Genomic DNA, 14255 nt, shown 5'->3' on the forward strand with positions numbered 1-14255 from the left:
GCTTAACTGTTAACAGTTGAACAATATTTAAAATGAAAGAAAACAACTTTAATTTCTAACTTATGTTTGTTTCCATTCCAAATAAGCAATGTTCTGCTTACAGACTCAAAAGCAACTTTAAATGCAGTTAGCAACCATAAATATACTTGCTATAATTAGTGTTAATAGCGTTAAAGCTTTCACAGAGAGACAATGACTTTAGCAACTTTCAGAAAGTCTGTCTGTAAACAATTCCCAGCCAGGATTGAAAGGTTGTTTCACTGCTACAGACCTAGCTCCTCCCATTAACCACATCATCACATGACTCTACGTATCTAAACCCATCTTTCCTTCCTTTAATCAAAACCCCAAGGGAAATCTCCATCTATAAACAAAATTCATTTGCTTTATCCTAAGTAAGCACTACATGGCTAAAATGAGCAATTATCCTAATCTCCCAGCATCTGAGCTAAATTCCAAACACACTGTCTGCAGAACAGAATTGTGTTCATTCACTGAATCTGTAAACAGTCCCCTTATCACAACACGGAGGGTGTTACACATTTGGCTCTCTGCATTGCTGCTAGCCAATTGTGTAGGTTGAAAATGATGATTGAGGTGTGGTATTAAAGAATTCACTGCAGGGAAACTGTTTCCTTTGGTGGGGTGCTCAGAAGAAGAGGGCATGATTTTAAAATTAGAACTTGGTTATTCGTGAGTGAAATCGGGGAGCACTTTTCAATGTTTTGGATGTGTGGAACTTGCTCCTGAGGGAAAATGACAGAAACGTTGCATTATGTGCCACCCAGAGAGACTAACAGGATGAGCTTGTTGAAATACAAAGATAATGAAAGACCTAATTAAACTATCTCTTGGAAGAAAAGCACTACGGTTATTATCATTCTGTACCATATACTTCTGAATTTATTACATTGATCCATTTCACATGGCAGCAGACACATGGACGTGGTGGGCTCGATCTGTTATTTTAGGATTAACAACGAGATATAGCCATGACTGTATCCAAACATAATGAGATGGCCTTAGATATTGGTTGAAAAATTCAGAGATGATCCATTTGATGTGGATATCTGAGGGCACCACTTTTAGCCACTGGCAGTCTTCGGATATTTAACATTTCTATGTTTCTAAATTACTCATGACTTTAGGTGACCATGCTCTTTGTTTTTCGAAGAGTTTTTAAATTGTGTTCATTGCATCTTTTTGTAACTATTTTAGATGTGGTTGTTCTGGAGAGGCAGTCAGCTGTGGAAATAAGAAAGATGGTGCAGACCTTAATGAAAGATACAGAACGACGACAGACTTTAATCTGCGACCTTATACAGTCTAACAAGGAACTGAAGTAAATATATTTTCTTGACTATTTCAGCAAACAAATATGAAATGTTCAAATCAATTATTTTTGTAAATATAATAGTATAAATGGTATTACCTGCTTAACTAATCTGTCTAATGTTGTGACAATTGCTACGGTGCAGAGGGACCTGGGGGTCCTTGTACATGAGTCACAAAAGCCCAGTCTGCAGGTGCAGCAGGTGATCAAGAAGGTGAATGGAATGCTGGCCTTTATAGCGAGGAGGATAGAATATAAAAGTAGGGAGGTCTTGCTGCAACTGTACAGGGTACTGGTGAGGCCACAGCTGGAGTACTGTGTGCAGTTTTGGTCGCCGCACTTGCGGAACAATATATTGGCCTTGGAGGGGGTGCAGAGGAGGTTCACTAGGCTGATACCGGAGATGAGGGGGTTGGACTATGAAGAGAGACTAAATAGACTTGGTCTGTACTCGTTGGAGTTTAGAAGGATGAGGGGGGATCTTATAGAGACGTATAAGATAATGAAGGGGATGGATAGGGTAGAGGTAGAGAGATTCTTCCTGCTTAGAAAGGATAGCAGGACTAGAGGGCACAGCCTCAAGATAAGGTGGGGGCAGTTTAGATTGGAGTTGAGGAGGAACTTCTTCACTCAAAGGGTGGTGAATCTCTGGAATTCTCTGCCCGTTGAAGTGATGGAGGCTACCTTGCTAAATATATTTAAGTCACGGGTAGGTACATTTCTGACAGACAAGGGAGTTAAGGGTTATGGGGAGAAAGTGGGAAAGTGGAACTGATCCTCTTCAGATCAGCCATGATCTTATTGAATGGCGGGGCAGGCGCGAAGGGCTAGATGGCCTACTCCTGCTCCTATTTCTTATGTTCTTAATAGTGGTACTGTTTAGCGTGCAGTGATTGCCATTATGATTTCCAATAAAACTTTCACATTCTTTTAAAAATAGTTACCACCTTAGTTATGGTTCATGTGGATGGAAAGAAAGTTATTGTGTACTTCAGTGCCTGACATACAATAATTTGGATTTGCCTGCCAAACAAAGAAAAGATTTGCATTTATATAATGCAATTTATACAATTTGCTTTCAAAACCTCAGGGCACAAAGTGCTTTACAGCAGTGAAATACTTTTGAAGTGTGGTTATTGTAATGTAGGAAACAGGGCAGTGGATTTCTGCACAGGAAAATCTCAGACGCAACAATGAGATGAGCTGCTTTAGTGATGCTAGCGGAGAGAAACATAATAGAAAACTGAGCAAAATCCCTTGATCTTGAAAACAGGTTAACAAATATTTTTATGTCCTTTGAATGTAAATGGGGCCTCGATCTCACATCTCATGAGTAATCTCTCACAGTGCAGCACTCCAGCACTTCCTCAGTCAGCCTAGCTTATTTATTTTTTTAAAAAGCTAATACGGGAGAAAAAATGCCAGTACGCTTGTTTATCACCTCAACTTGTCCAAACACTAGTGCTTAAGACTAGCATTCTATAACTCAAAATAGTATGAGGAGAAAGTGCCTCATTGAGATCCTCGTTATTTGTCCATTTCAAGTAGACTTGCATAAATGTTTTATATATGTGCTCTTTGTAATCTGCTGAGATCCAAATATTGGGTTGATGGAACCTATGCAGTCTTATGTTTGATTAGCTGTATTAGAGTTTTAGAGAACCACCCAGGAAGAAGTGATCTTGCACACTGCAGCTAGTCTAATTTCTTCGTGAAAGAAGAATGAATTTAAATACTAGTGGATTTTATTTTTCAAATTTATATTCTGCTGATGCTCCACAGAAGAATGAACATCAGGTAGCTTGTCGTTACAGTGGAACAGCCTTTAAAATCAAAATTGCTTTGCCTTATTACTTGATTTCTATCCTTAACTAGAGGTTAATGATGTTTTGAGGCTTGCAAAGTTTCTTTTTATTCATTCATGAGACATGGGTGTCGCTGGCTCGCCAGCATTTATTGCCCATCCCTAGTTGCCCTTGAGAAGATGGCGGTGAGCTGCCTTCTTGAATTGCAGCAGCCACTGTAGTTAGACTTCCAGTTATGCTCATCCTTTGGAACGATGAAACAGAAATTTGCAACTTTTGTTGTGCTTTTAAGACATAAACTGAGTATATTTTACGATTGCAGGAATGACCTCCGCCAACAGCAGAGTAAAACCTCTGCTAAAGTACAGCGTACATCTAATCTAGAGCAAGTTCGTGATGCTGTTGAATTGAAAGTTGAGGAGGTGAAGGGTGACTATTTTGCAAAGTGTTGTCAACTGCAGAAGCAAATTGAGCAACTGCAACAGGATAAACAACACATGCAGGTAATAGAGTTGACACAAGCTATTTGATTCTGTTTTTAGACTTTAATCTCATTCGTGCCTAGACCATGGTAATCCATTTGAGTTCTGTGATTCATGAATGTTCTAACCATTAACTTTGATGATTAGTGTTCACAAACATAAGACAATGTACGATTCCTCCTATCCCTCCATCTCCTACCAGAAAGTCAAAGAGTTCTCAGTTTCTTCCTTTAATGGAGGGTCAACCAGTGTCCCCATGAACTTGTTCCCACTTTGGAAAAACATTGTTAACTTCCCTCACTTTCTCCAAACAAAAGGCGTTGCTGTAGTTATTTGCAAAGTCATTAGCCATTTTGTGGGATATGTGAAACATCGTTTCATGATCTCGTTGAATGGCCTATTTTTGCTCCGACATCTTATGGTTTTTGTTCCATTTGCTGCATCCTGTGTGACTCCAGCAGAGGTAGATGCAAGCAGCTCAAATCTTGGCCTGACTTCTGGGATGATCTTGGAGCCCCCCTGGAGCCCATTCAAGACTGGCCACCTGCACCTGTGCAGAGGTGGATTTAACCTTTGTGAGACATAGCATGCTTCATTGGCTATGGGGTGGAGGGTACAGTGAGAGGTTGAAACGCCTTGGGTGGAGTTCCATTTCTATGTGACCTTTTGCTGCTACCCCTGTCCCTGGGCCAGTGCCAGATTGCGTCCAGCACTCTGCTGAAGATCAAATTGGTGACAATCAGTGATGCGTTATAAAGCCACATACATGGTATCTATCAGTCATCTTGATTAAGACAGCACTCAAGTTGGCATCCAAAATCTGTCACTTCGTTGCTTTTTGTGGGAGCATGTTGTGCGCAACGTATGGGTGACTGCATAAGTCATAAAACTTCATGTAATTAGTTGTAGCAAAAGCTCTTTGAAACATAGGATGAAGTGTGATTAGGAATTTATTTTTAAACAGAACAAATAAATTGCCACTCAAGTTTTCTGTGTGGTTTTTGAGCTGTATTGAAGAAAATAAATTTAACTAGAATTTTATGACCTGACTTTTGGTAATTTTTTAATATTAGTAATTTGGATTGTAAACTCATGGGTTGGAATTTTCTGGTCCCTCCTGCCAATGAGAACGTCCGGTCCCATCAAAGTCAAATGAAGGCTGGTTGCATCTGCTGCGGTGGGTTTGCCTACGGTGGGACTGGAAAAGTCTGGCCATTGTAACGCAATTTATTATGAAATGGTTTCCGATCCTTTCTTTGGAATTAAAATGACTGTAATTCAAATTATTGTACCAAACTCATTCTTTTCTGTTGGTCATTACACAATAGAGATTCTAAATGCTATGCTATTGTGGTTGGTTCACTTTGCATTTTGGTGTGTAATTATGAGAATTTTATATACTCTTTTAGGAAAGGCTTCATCAGTTGAAACAAAAATTACGTGAGCAAGAGAAGACTATTGTAAGATTGCGGAAAAAGTTGTACATGGTTGTAATTGAGGAAGAACAGCACATTGAAAGACAAAATAAAGTGTTTCTTCAGTTTTGTAAGCAAACCGCTGGAGCAGATTCTATACCCAAGCAACAGTAAGAGTCAACATATTTTTAAAAAATCTTTTCACAAGTGAGAATAGTGTATGTCAGGTTTTATAGATAATTTGGAATGAATGACGAATAATCAGTTATTCGGTTCTCTGCAGGTTGCTTGATATAATCGATGCCTATGAAACCCAAATCCACTGCTTGCAGAAGGAGTTGAGGTAAACTGTATAGAAATTTATCTGGCTTTATGTTGCACTTTGTATATCTATAAATGTACACAAACCTTTTAATCTTAACTATTTTAGGAAAATATGTGGAAAAATGTCACTAACTAAACTATTCATTCAAAGACTGTGTAGTTCCTCAACTTGACAGAGACTGAAGGGAGACCTGATAGTCTGCAAAATTATGAGAGGTGGAGACAGGGTGGATAGTCAGAGGTTTTTTCCTGGGTGGAAGTGTCAATTACAAGGGGGCACAGGTTCAAGGTGAGAGAGGGAAAGTTTAAGGGAAAGGTGCAGGGGAAGTTTTTCACGCAGAGTGGTGGGTGCCCGGAATGTGCTGCCAGAGAAGATAGTAGAAGCAGGCACATAAGCAATATTTGAGAGGCATCTAGATGGATACACGAATAGGCAACGAATAGAGGGATATGGACCGAGTAAGGGCAGAGGGTTTTTTCTAGTTTAAATATGGCATCATGATCAGCACAGGCTTGGAGGGCCAAAGGGCCTGTTCCTGTGCTGTACTTTTCTTCTTTGAATCATAGCAAAAGGGAAGACCATTTGCACCATTGGACATCAGGATCCCTGGCAGACAAGGGGAACATCCCCAAACCTCGAACATAGAGGGCCAACTTGCTTCCCACAACAGTAAGGGAATTCTCTTTGTGTCCTGGCCAATATTATCCCTCAGTCAATGCCACTGAAACAGCTTTTAAATTTATTTTTGTTTGTGGTATCTTACTATGTGCTAATTGGCTACTTAATTTTACCTGAATAATCTCTGAAATAGAGGGACCATATTAATTCAAATTTATTCTTTTGAGTAAAGGGCACGCAGGCACAATGGCCCAAGAGAGACAGAGGCAAAACTAAGACTGGAATAAGAATAACAGTATTGAAATAGGCATATGTTTTTAAATGCAAAATATACATCGTAGAATCCCTACAGTGCAGAAAGAGATCGTTTGTCTCATCAAGTCTGCACCGACTACAATCCCACCCAGGCCCTTTTGCCATAACCCCATATATTTACCCTGCTAATCCCCCTGATATTAGAGTCAATTTAGCATGGCCAATCAACCGAACCTGCATATCTTTGGAGTGTGGGAGGAGCATCCGAAGCAAACCCATGCAGGCATGGGGAGAATGTGCAAACTTCACAAACAGTGACCTGAGGCCGGAATTGAACCTGGGTGCCTGGCACTGTGAGGCAACAGCGCTAGTCACTGTGCCACTGTGATACGATATTATTAGATATTAAGGCTGTATGAGTTATATTTGTCATCAGGAAAAACCATTTCAAATGTGACCTGGAGTGTGACAGTGTCATTTGGAGGATTAATATAAAAGACAAATAATAACTAAATAATTTACATATAGATCAACATTGATGTATTACACAAATTTTGATACATTTTGTGTCAACTTTTATAAGGTAACTGAGAAATCAGGACATAGGAAATAAGATTGTACAGGCAGCACATGCCATGTATGAGAGTTTTCATGTAGATAAATGGAGCGTTTCAATTTCAAACATTTTTATTTTCTAAATAAGCAATTGCTTTTTGCAGATTCCAGAGCTTATTCCAGGTATCAAATTTGAATTCAATCAAGTAGCCGACACTTGCATGAGAAAATACTGTTGTTACTGTGTAAGGAACAATGCTTCAATGCATATCGAAATTGAAACATACTGTATTTTATAATTGTGGATGTTGCATGGCATGTTTTACATAATTTGAGATAAAACATTGTGTATTTTTACAGACATGTTTAATAATATTTTTGCATAATTTAATACTAAAGGTTAATTCTTTACGGTCTTCATCCTATATGCGTGTATAAGTAGAGGACACTTCTTGAATATTTGAATGGTCTGTTTAGAAGACTCATGACCCAAGCCAAGATAAAACATCATAAGTTATAGAATGTTCAACATGACGTGGCCTTCTTTGACCCATCATGTCTATACCACTGCACTATAACAACTTGCTATCTTTCATTTCCTGCTCTTTTCCTGTACCCTATTGAATTCTTCAAATGGAATGTTCATTTCTAGCTTGATTTAAAAACTTGGGGTAACGAATTGACGTACAATTAGTCTTTGCACAGAGCGGTTATTTGAAACTCTGTCCTTTGTTTTTTCCATGGTAATGTAGCTGGCCATCTATTGACAAACCAGTGGAATTAATCTTTATGTAATATCCTTCCAAATATTTTATAATTTTGAAAATTTCTCTGAAACCCTTAAAACTGCTTTATTCTAATCAAGGAAGGGGAAGCAAACAGCTGTTTTTGTAGCTTTTCTTTATTACTACAACCTCGCTTCTGGTATTACTTCTGTGAATCTACTGCATTCTTTCCATGGCATTCATGTCATTATAATGCATGTGTTCCCAATACTTCAGGCAGTCTCCAGTTTTTTTTTGCTTTTATATTCTGTCCTCTTGTATAAATTCCAGAATATAGCTTGCACTCCTAGCTTTTGTGTTATGACAATTATGTCTGCATAAGTAGATGCTCTAACAGAGAACCCATTTTGCCCACTTCTGTTTATAATACTTGTATATGAAATAAAATTCCTGTTTTATCCTTGCATAATTCCATAAAGCAACTTCAGAACATGCCCTCTGTTTTTGAAATTGGAAATCATCACTGCTTTGAGAAGGAAATTGATCTGAGTTGTACTATGAACAGCATAATGTTTCACAAATGAAATACTAAATATTTGATATAAATTATAAGTTGTGATGTGTTTCTGAAATAGTGGCCACTTATTTGATGATGTTATAATTAAAAATCAGTTTATCCTGAATTTCTTTCTTTCATGACTGATGTAGTTTAATTATACCTTTGTTGATGTTAGACTATTTATTGGCGTGCTCAGTTTACAATATGTACCAAAGTTTGATTACCATAAAATTACAGTATCTGAGTGGTATTGTGAATGATCAAATACTTTTCTGATTTCATTGTAACTGGTTATTTTATTTATCATAGTACTCTGAAAAACAATGTCGAAGATGTTTCTAGAGAAAGAAAAGAGGAACAAGGAAACAATAGTAAGCATAAATATTCCGTTTTAGATGAGATTCTGGAAGACAAGGTATTGATAAAGGTATGATTTGAATGAATTATATTTGAGATTTGCTCAAAGCGTGACAAACAATTGCTTTAAATGCATGAATGTAAAGTACCCAGACGTCAATCATTTTGTGAATTTAAAAAGTACATTTGATCAATTGTAGTTCAGGTTTTAGAAAGCATTACAAGGAATGTCACCTTTTTGTCAGTTTTATTATAGTCACAGTCATATAGCACGGAAGGAGGTCATTTGGCCCCTCATGTCTACGTGAGCTCTTGTAAAGAGCTACCCAATTAATCCCACTCTCTGTTACAGAATGTGTAAGTAAATGCTCTATGAAAGTTACTTCTTTACTATGATGCCACTACCCTTTTAGTGAGTATGTTTTGGATTGTGACAGTTTACTGAGTAATTCTCCCCTGGATTTCTTTTAACCTATTATTATTACAATCTCTGTAGAGACTTCAAAAAGAAATACGAATTTCCAAATAAAAATTGGAAAGCATCCCATGACAAACTTTTGTGTTTTAAGAATCTTATTAGAATAAACAAACTGATGGCAACTCATACTAAACTACAGAAAAGATACTTTGCCTTTAACTAATTAACAAAACCAGAAATGCTTTGTGCCATGCTTATACATTATGCCACCCTAAAGATGTTAAAGGGCACTTGGAAAAATTCAAGGCAGTAAAAGGGAAATCCTGTTTATCCAATTTATTGGAGTTCTTTGAAGGAGTCACAAGCTGTGGATAGAGGGGAACCAGTAGATGTACTGTATCTAGATTTCAAGAAGGCATTTGATAAAGTGACACATGAAAGGTTGTTGTGTAAAATAAAAACTCATGGTGTAACATGTTGGCATGGATTGAAGATTGGATAGCTAACAGGAAACAGTTGGCATAAATGGGACTTTTCTGATTGGCAGTGTGCCACAGGAAACAGTGCTGGGACCTCAATATTTTACAATTTATAAAAATGACTTGGATGAAGGGACTGAAGATACGGTTGCTAAATTTGCTGATGACACAAAGATAGGAAAGTAAATTATGATGAGAATGTGAGGAGACTACAAAGAGACTTGAATAGGTTAAGTGAGTGGGCAAAAATGGGTCATAGTGTCTGTAAATGTCAAATTGTCCCATTTTGGCAGGAAGAATAAAAAAAACTTATTTAAATGTTGAGAGATTGCATGAAGTGCAGAAAGATCTGGGTGCCCTTATGTATGAATGCCCAAAGGCTGGTATACTGCTACAGCAAGTAATTATGAAAGCTATTCAAATGTTATTGTTTATTGAAAAGGGAATAAATTACAAAAGTAGAGATTATCTCTCACTTGTACAGGGCATTGGTGAGACCACATTTGGAGTATTGTGGTCTCCTTATTTAAGAAAAGATATAAATGTATTAGAAGCAGTTCAGATAAGGCTTATTAGACTAATTGCAGGAGTGATGGGTTGTCTTACGAGAAACAGTTGGAGAAGTTAGGTTTGTAACTTGTGGGGTTTAGAAGAGTAACAAATGACTTGATTAAAATCTTTAAGATCCTTAAGAGATGTTGACAGGGTGGATATGGAGAGGATGTTTCCTTTTGTTGGAGAATCTAGAAAGGGTCACTGTTTAAAAATAAGGGATTGGTCATTTAAGGAAGAGATCAGGAGAAATTCTCTGACGGTCATGAGTATATGGAATTCTCTTCCCCATCAGGCCATGGAAGCAGAATCTTCGAATATTTTTAAGACGGATATAGTTAGATAGATTCTTGATTAACAAGGAGATGAAAGGTTATCTGTAGGCAGGAATGTAGGATTGAAGTTAAAAGTAGATCAGCCATGATCTTATTGAATGGCAGAGCAGACTCAAAGGGCTAAGTGGCTTACTCCTGCTCTTAAGTCGTATGTTCATATGTTTACACTTTCAGGGATATGTAGGCTTGTAGTCCCAATCTCATCCTGGCTTTCTAACAAGATCCCTTCTCCCTATCACATCAGGGCAAATATTCCAGTGTCCTTTTGAAAGTTCCTTCACTCAATTTTGAGTACCATCAGACTGACTTTCAGTAGCAAGGCACACTGATTCCTTGGTAATTAAATCACTACAAGTTCCATTGATCAAACAGAGATTCCATTCTCACCAGCATTTTGTTTGGCGGCTAATACAGTACAGTCTCCTAATTTTTGCTTTCAGAATGCATCACTTACTCTTTAGTCAAATGCAGGAAAGTATTATGTGTTTGGGATTTGGAGTACACAAGATAAGTGTGTAATTAGGAGCTCAGCATGACACTTTATATACTTAGAACAAGAAAAGGCTCTCAGGCCTTACTTGTTGAACTCCATCTTGTCTCCCACCTTCCTTCTCTTTGCCCAAATGCCACCAATCACAGGCATGAACAAAGAAACCCATATTGAATCATTGAATGATGGAGCACAGGGAGAGGCTGTTCATCATGTGTTGGGTTTTTGGTAGAACTATCCAGCTAATTTCAGTCCTCTCCTTTTACCCAAGAATTTGAAAGGCTTTCTACACAACTGTTTTGTTTTGAACGCTACTGGTGAATCTCTTTTGACTACTGTTTCATTCAGTGCATTCTAGATCGCAACAATTCACCGTGTTAAAAATCAGAAACCTCTAACTCTCTTGAAGACAACTTGATAGTTTGTTACATATGACCTAAAATCATTTTATTACTAAAAAAGTACTGGGGGGCATAGTAAATGAAAATTTGAAGGATTATATGTGATTTTTTTGAATATTTATTCATGGGATGTGGGCATTATTGCTGACTAGGTCAGCATTTATTGCCCATCCTAATTGCCCTTGTAAAGGTAACAGAATTAGAAAAGGCAAAATATATGCTTAGTAAACTGTCAGCTAAGTTGAAGAACTCTTTGTGAATTTCATGAAGTGATCTGCCAAGAAGCACAGAGAATGCTGATTTATGAACTATTCAGAAGAGAGATGAATTCATTCAATTAGGAATAACTTAGATGAAATGATCTTCATCACAAACTTGTAGAGACTGAGTGTGCTGAACGTCTCATTCCTATCTTTTTGTTTTATAACAAGGCAATGTCGTTTTTCTTTTAGACCTATAAGGCTGATTTAAAAGAAACAAAGTCCAGGAATCATCAAAATCTGAAACAAGTTCAAAAAAGGTGAAAATGATAAATATCTTCAGCTCCAAAGAAAAGTCATATTGGCCTCGAAATATTGACCAGAATTTTCCAATGGTTCAGGCTCTACCACCACTGCCAGAGAGACAAGAGAAGTTGGCATTTAGCCAGCTAAATCTCCGTTCACTGCAGCAAGAAGGGAGAATCTCACTGGTGTGAACAGCTAAAGAATTCTGCCTGTTAACTATTACACTCTCCACAGATGCTGCCAGATATGCTGAATTTTTCTTGCACTTTTCGCTTTTATTTCTGATTTCCAGTATCTAGTATTTTGCTTTTTAGATAAATATCTTGTTGTTGATTGATGTTGCATATATTAACTGAGAAAATGATAGTCTATTTTTATTCAAAATTACTGCTTCATTTCTTCATCAAAACACCTGCATCTACTTGTATCATGAACTGGCCACATAGCGCTTGTATAGAATCCTTGGCTCTGGACTGAAACAGTGGTATCTGTTAAATCAGAACTTCAGGATTGTCTCTCATAATGGCTTTATTTGATTACTAACATCCATAAATATTTTAAAACTCAAAACAGGGTGGCTAGCTTTCCAAAACTTTCATTTTCATGTTTGAGTTGCCATTGGGAAATTGTATTGTTAATTTGTTCAGCCACCACATAAAATTACAGTAAAGTTGCTGCAACATTAGAACTAGTGATACTAATCTGGTAATCAAACAAAATAAAGCAAACAGTTCTTTAGTGAAAGTTTATTTTTAATCATCCTGTATTTTTCGCTCTTCTAGTTGCACTTGTGTGAAGTTTCTGAATGAATTTGTTTCTTTCACCTAGTTTAAAGGAGTGACTAAATTTCACTCATTACAGATGTGCCACAATGAAGAAGGCTGCCTTGGCAGCATTCCAGTAACACTCATGAGTTAACATGTCAGAGCTACTCTAGGGTTAAGCTATTATGGAGCCAGGAGCACAAGATATACAGTTGATGTGACTTTGCATCCATGCCTGCAGTGAGTACAAATGGCGACGTGTTCTAAATCATGGCGCTCAGAAAAAGAGAACAATGCTGACGAGATCTTGTTTTCCGATTCTCCCTGCCCTATAAATAAATCCTAACTTTTTCTGGTGATTTCAGAGTGTACCTATCCTAAGCAAAATCACCCTCAGTAGGATACTGGGAAGTGAAGCTTCTGTATGAACAAACAACTCAAGATAGCAACTTCGTGATTTATATGTTTAATTATGCATGCGTGGTTGCTATCCAGTTTGCAATTTATGGTGAACCTTGATATCCTTATCTTTCTGTCCACTGAGAGAGAGAGGCTATTGCATTCATTTGCTAGTTTATTGGGATAGCAATATATTGCAAATGCTGGAAATCTGAACTAAAAACAAAGTGCTGGAAACATATAACAGGTCAGGCAACATCTGTGGAGAGAGAAACCAAGTTAGCTTTTTGGGTCAAGGACCTTTCATCAGAGCCAGGAAATGTTGGAGATGTAATCGGTTTTGAGCAAGGGGTGGGTGGGAGAGGCATTTTGTTTCCTGATTTTTTTTTTCCCTAACCCGCACACCCATTACTTTGTTCATCCAGTATTCATATCTTCAAGTTTTAATGAAGAATTTGCCTGAAAACATTAAACTACCTCTGCTTTTCTGAGAAATCTCTTCTGTGTTTCAATATTTTCTGTTATTCTTTTGTCATCTGTAACTTTATACCACATGTTATCTGACTGAAGCCCATGTGTTAAAACATCAAGGATGTATTTAGTTTATGACATCTTGGAACCAGTTTTTCAGGTAGCAGCTGCGAAAGTGGAAATAATGAAGAATTCATTAGTAACAAAGTTGAAGACCTGGATTGCATGCAGGAGGCCACCTGTAAAAGATTGCTCAAGGTATTGGAACATGTTCGTTCTTTTGAATATCCATCATCTGATATGTCTCAAATTTAACGACATTGTAGATTAGTGTTATTGTAAGAACGTCTATCATATAATACTGCAATGGTTAAGTCATCACTAGCCCCTGGGCTCCACCCCACTTGGGCCACCCTATGCTCCACAGGTTTCCCTGTGCCCTCACTGTCCTGCTGCCTGATGCTTTGCTGAGGCATCCGTGGGCCCACCGCTTCAGCTGCCTCACACTCTATACTTTGCTCAGGCTGCCTTGCACTCCACTGGCTCCCCCAGGCCCAACCACTCCATGATGCACTCGGGCTCCACCTGGGCCCTGCTACTCCAGCCGGCATGTGCTACAACTTGGGGTTTCCCTAGGCCCTGCCACTCCAGCCACCATGTCCTCCGCTTGGGCTCCCCTGGATCCATTCAGGACTGAAATGAAGAAGAACTTCTTCACTCAGCGTTGTGAACTTGTAGAATTCTCTGCCACAGGAAGCTGTTGGGGCCAGTTCATTAGTGGGTATAATATGTAGGGATATGGGGGTAGGGCCTGGGTGGGATTGTGTTTGGTGCAGACTCAGTGGGCCGAAGGGCCTCTTTCTGCACTGTAGGGTTCTATGATATGTTCAAGAGGACGCTGGATGTGGCCCATGCAGCTAAAGGACTCAATGGGCATGGAGAGAAAGTGGGAGTGGGAAATTGAAAGTACGTGATCAGCCATGGTCATACTAAATGGTGGTGCAGGCTCGA

The 14255-nt window shown here is 38.3% G+C and overlaps 1 protein-coding gene across 3 annotated transcripts in view; it reads left to right on the forward strand.

Annotated features, from left to right (window-relative positions):
• Positions 1–14255, forward strand: part of cep70 (centrosomal protein 70) — a 39044-nt gene that overhangs the window by 11602 nt on the left and 13187 nt on the right. For all 3 annotated transcript variants that reach the window (XM_080199261.1, XM_080199260.1, XM_080199262.1), the window contains exons 4-10: positions 1219–1342; positions 3461–3641; positions 5030–5205; positions 5319–5378; positions 8382–8499; positions 11557–11624; positions 13397–13502. In XM_080199261.1, coding sequence (XP_080055387.1) covers positions 1219–1342; positions 3461–3641; positions 5030–5205; positions 5319–5378; positions 8382–8499; positions 11557–11624; positions 13397–13502 — 833 coding nt within the window. The remainder of the gene's footprint in view (positions 1–1218; positions 1343–3460; positions 3642–5029; positions 5206–5318; positions 5379–8381; positions 8500–11556; positions 11625–13396; positions 13503–14255) is intronic.

Source organism: Carcharhinus amblyrhynchos, chromosome 11 (genome assembly GCF_965287045.1).
Source record: "Carcharhinus amblyrhynchos chromosome 11, sCarAmb.v2.hapA, whole genome shotgun sequence".
In the NCBI taxonomy this organism is placed as follows: Eukaryota; Metazoa; Chordata; class Chondrichthyes; order Carcharhiniformes; family Carcharhinidae; genus Carcharhinus; species Carcharhinus amblyrhynchos.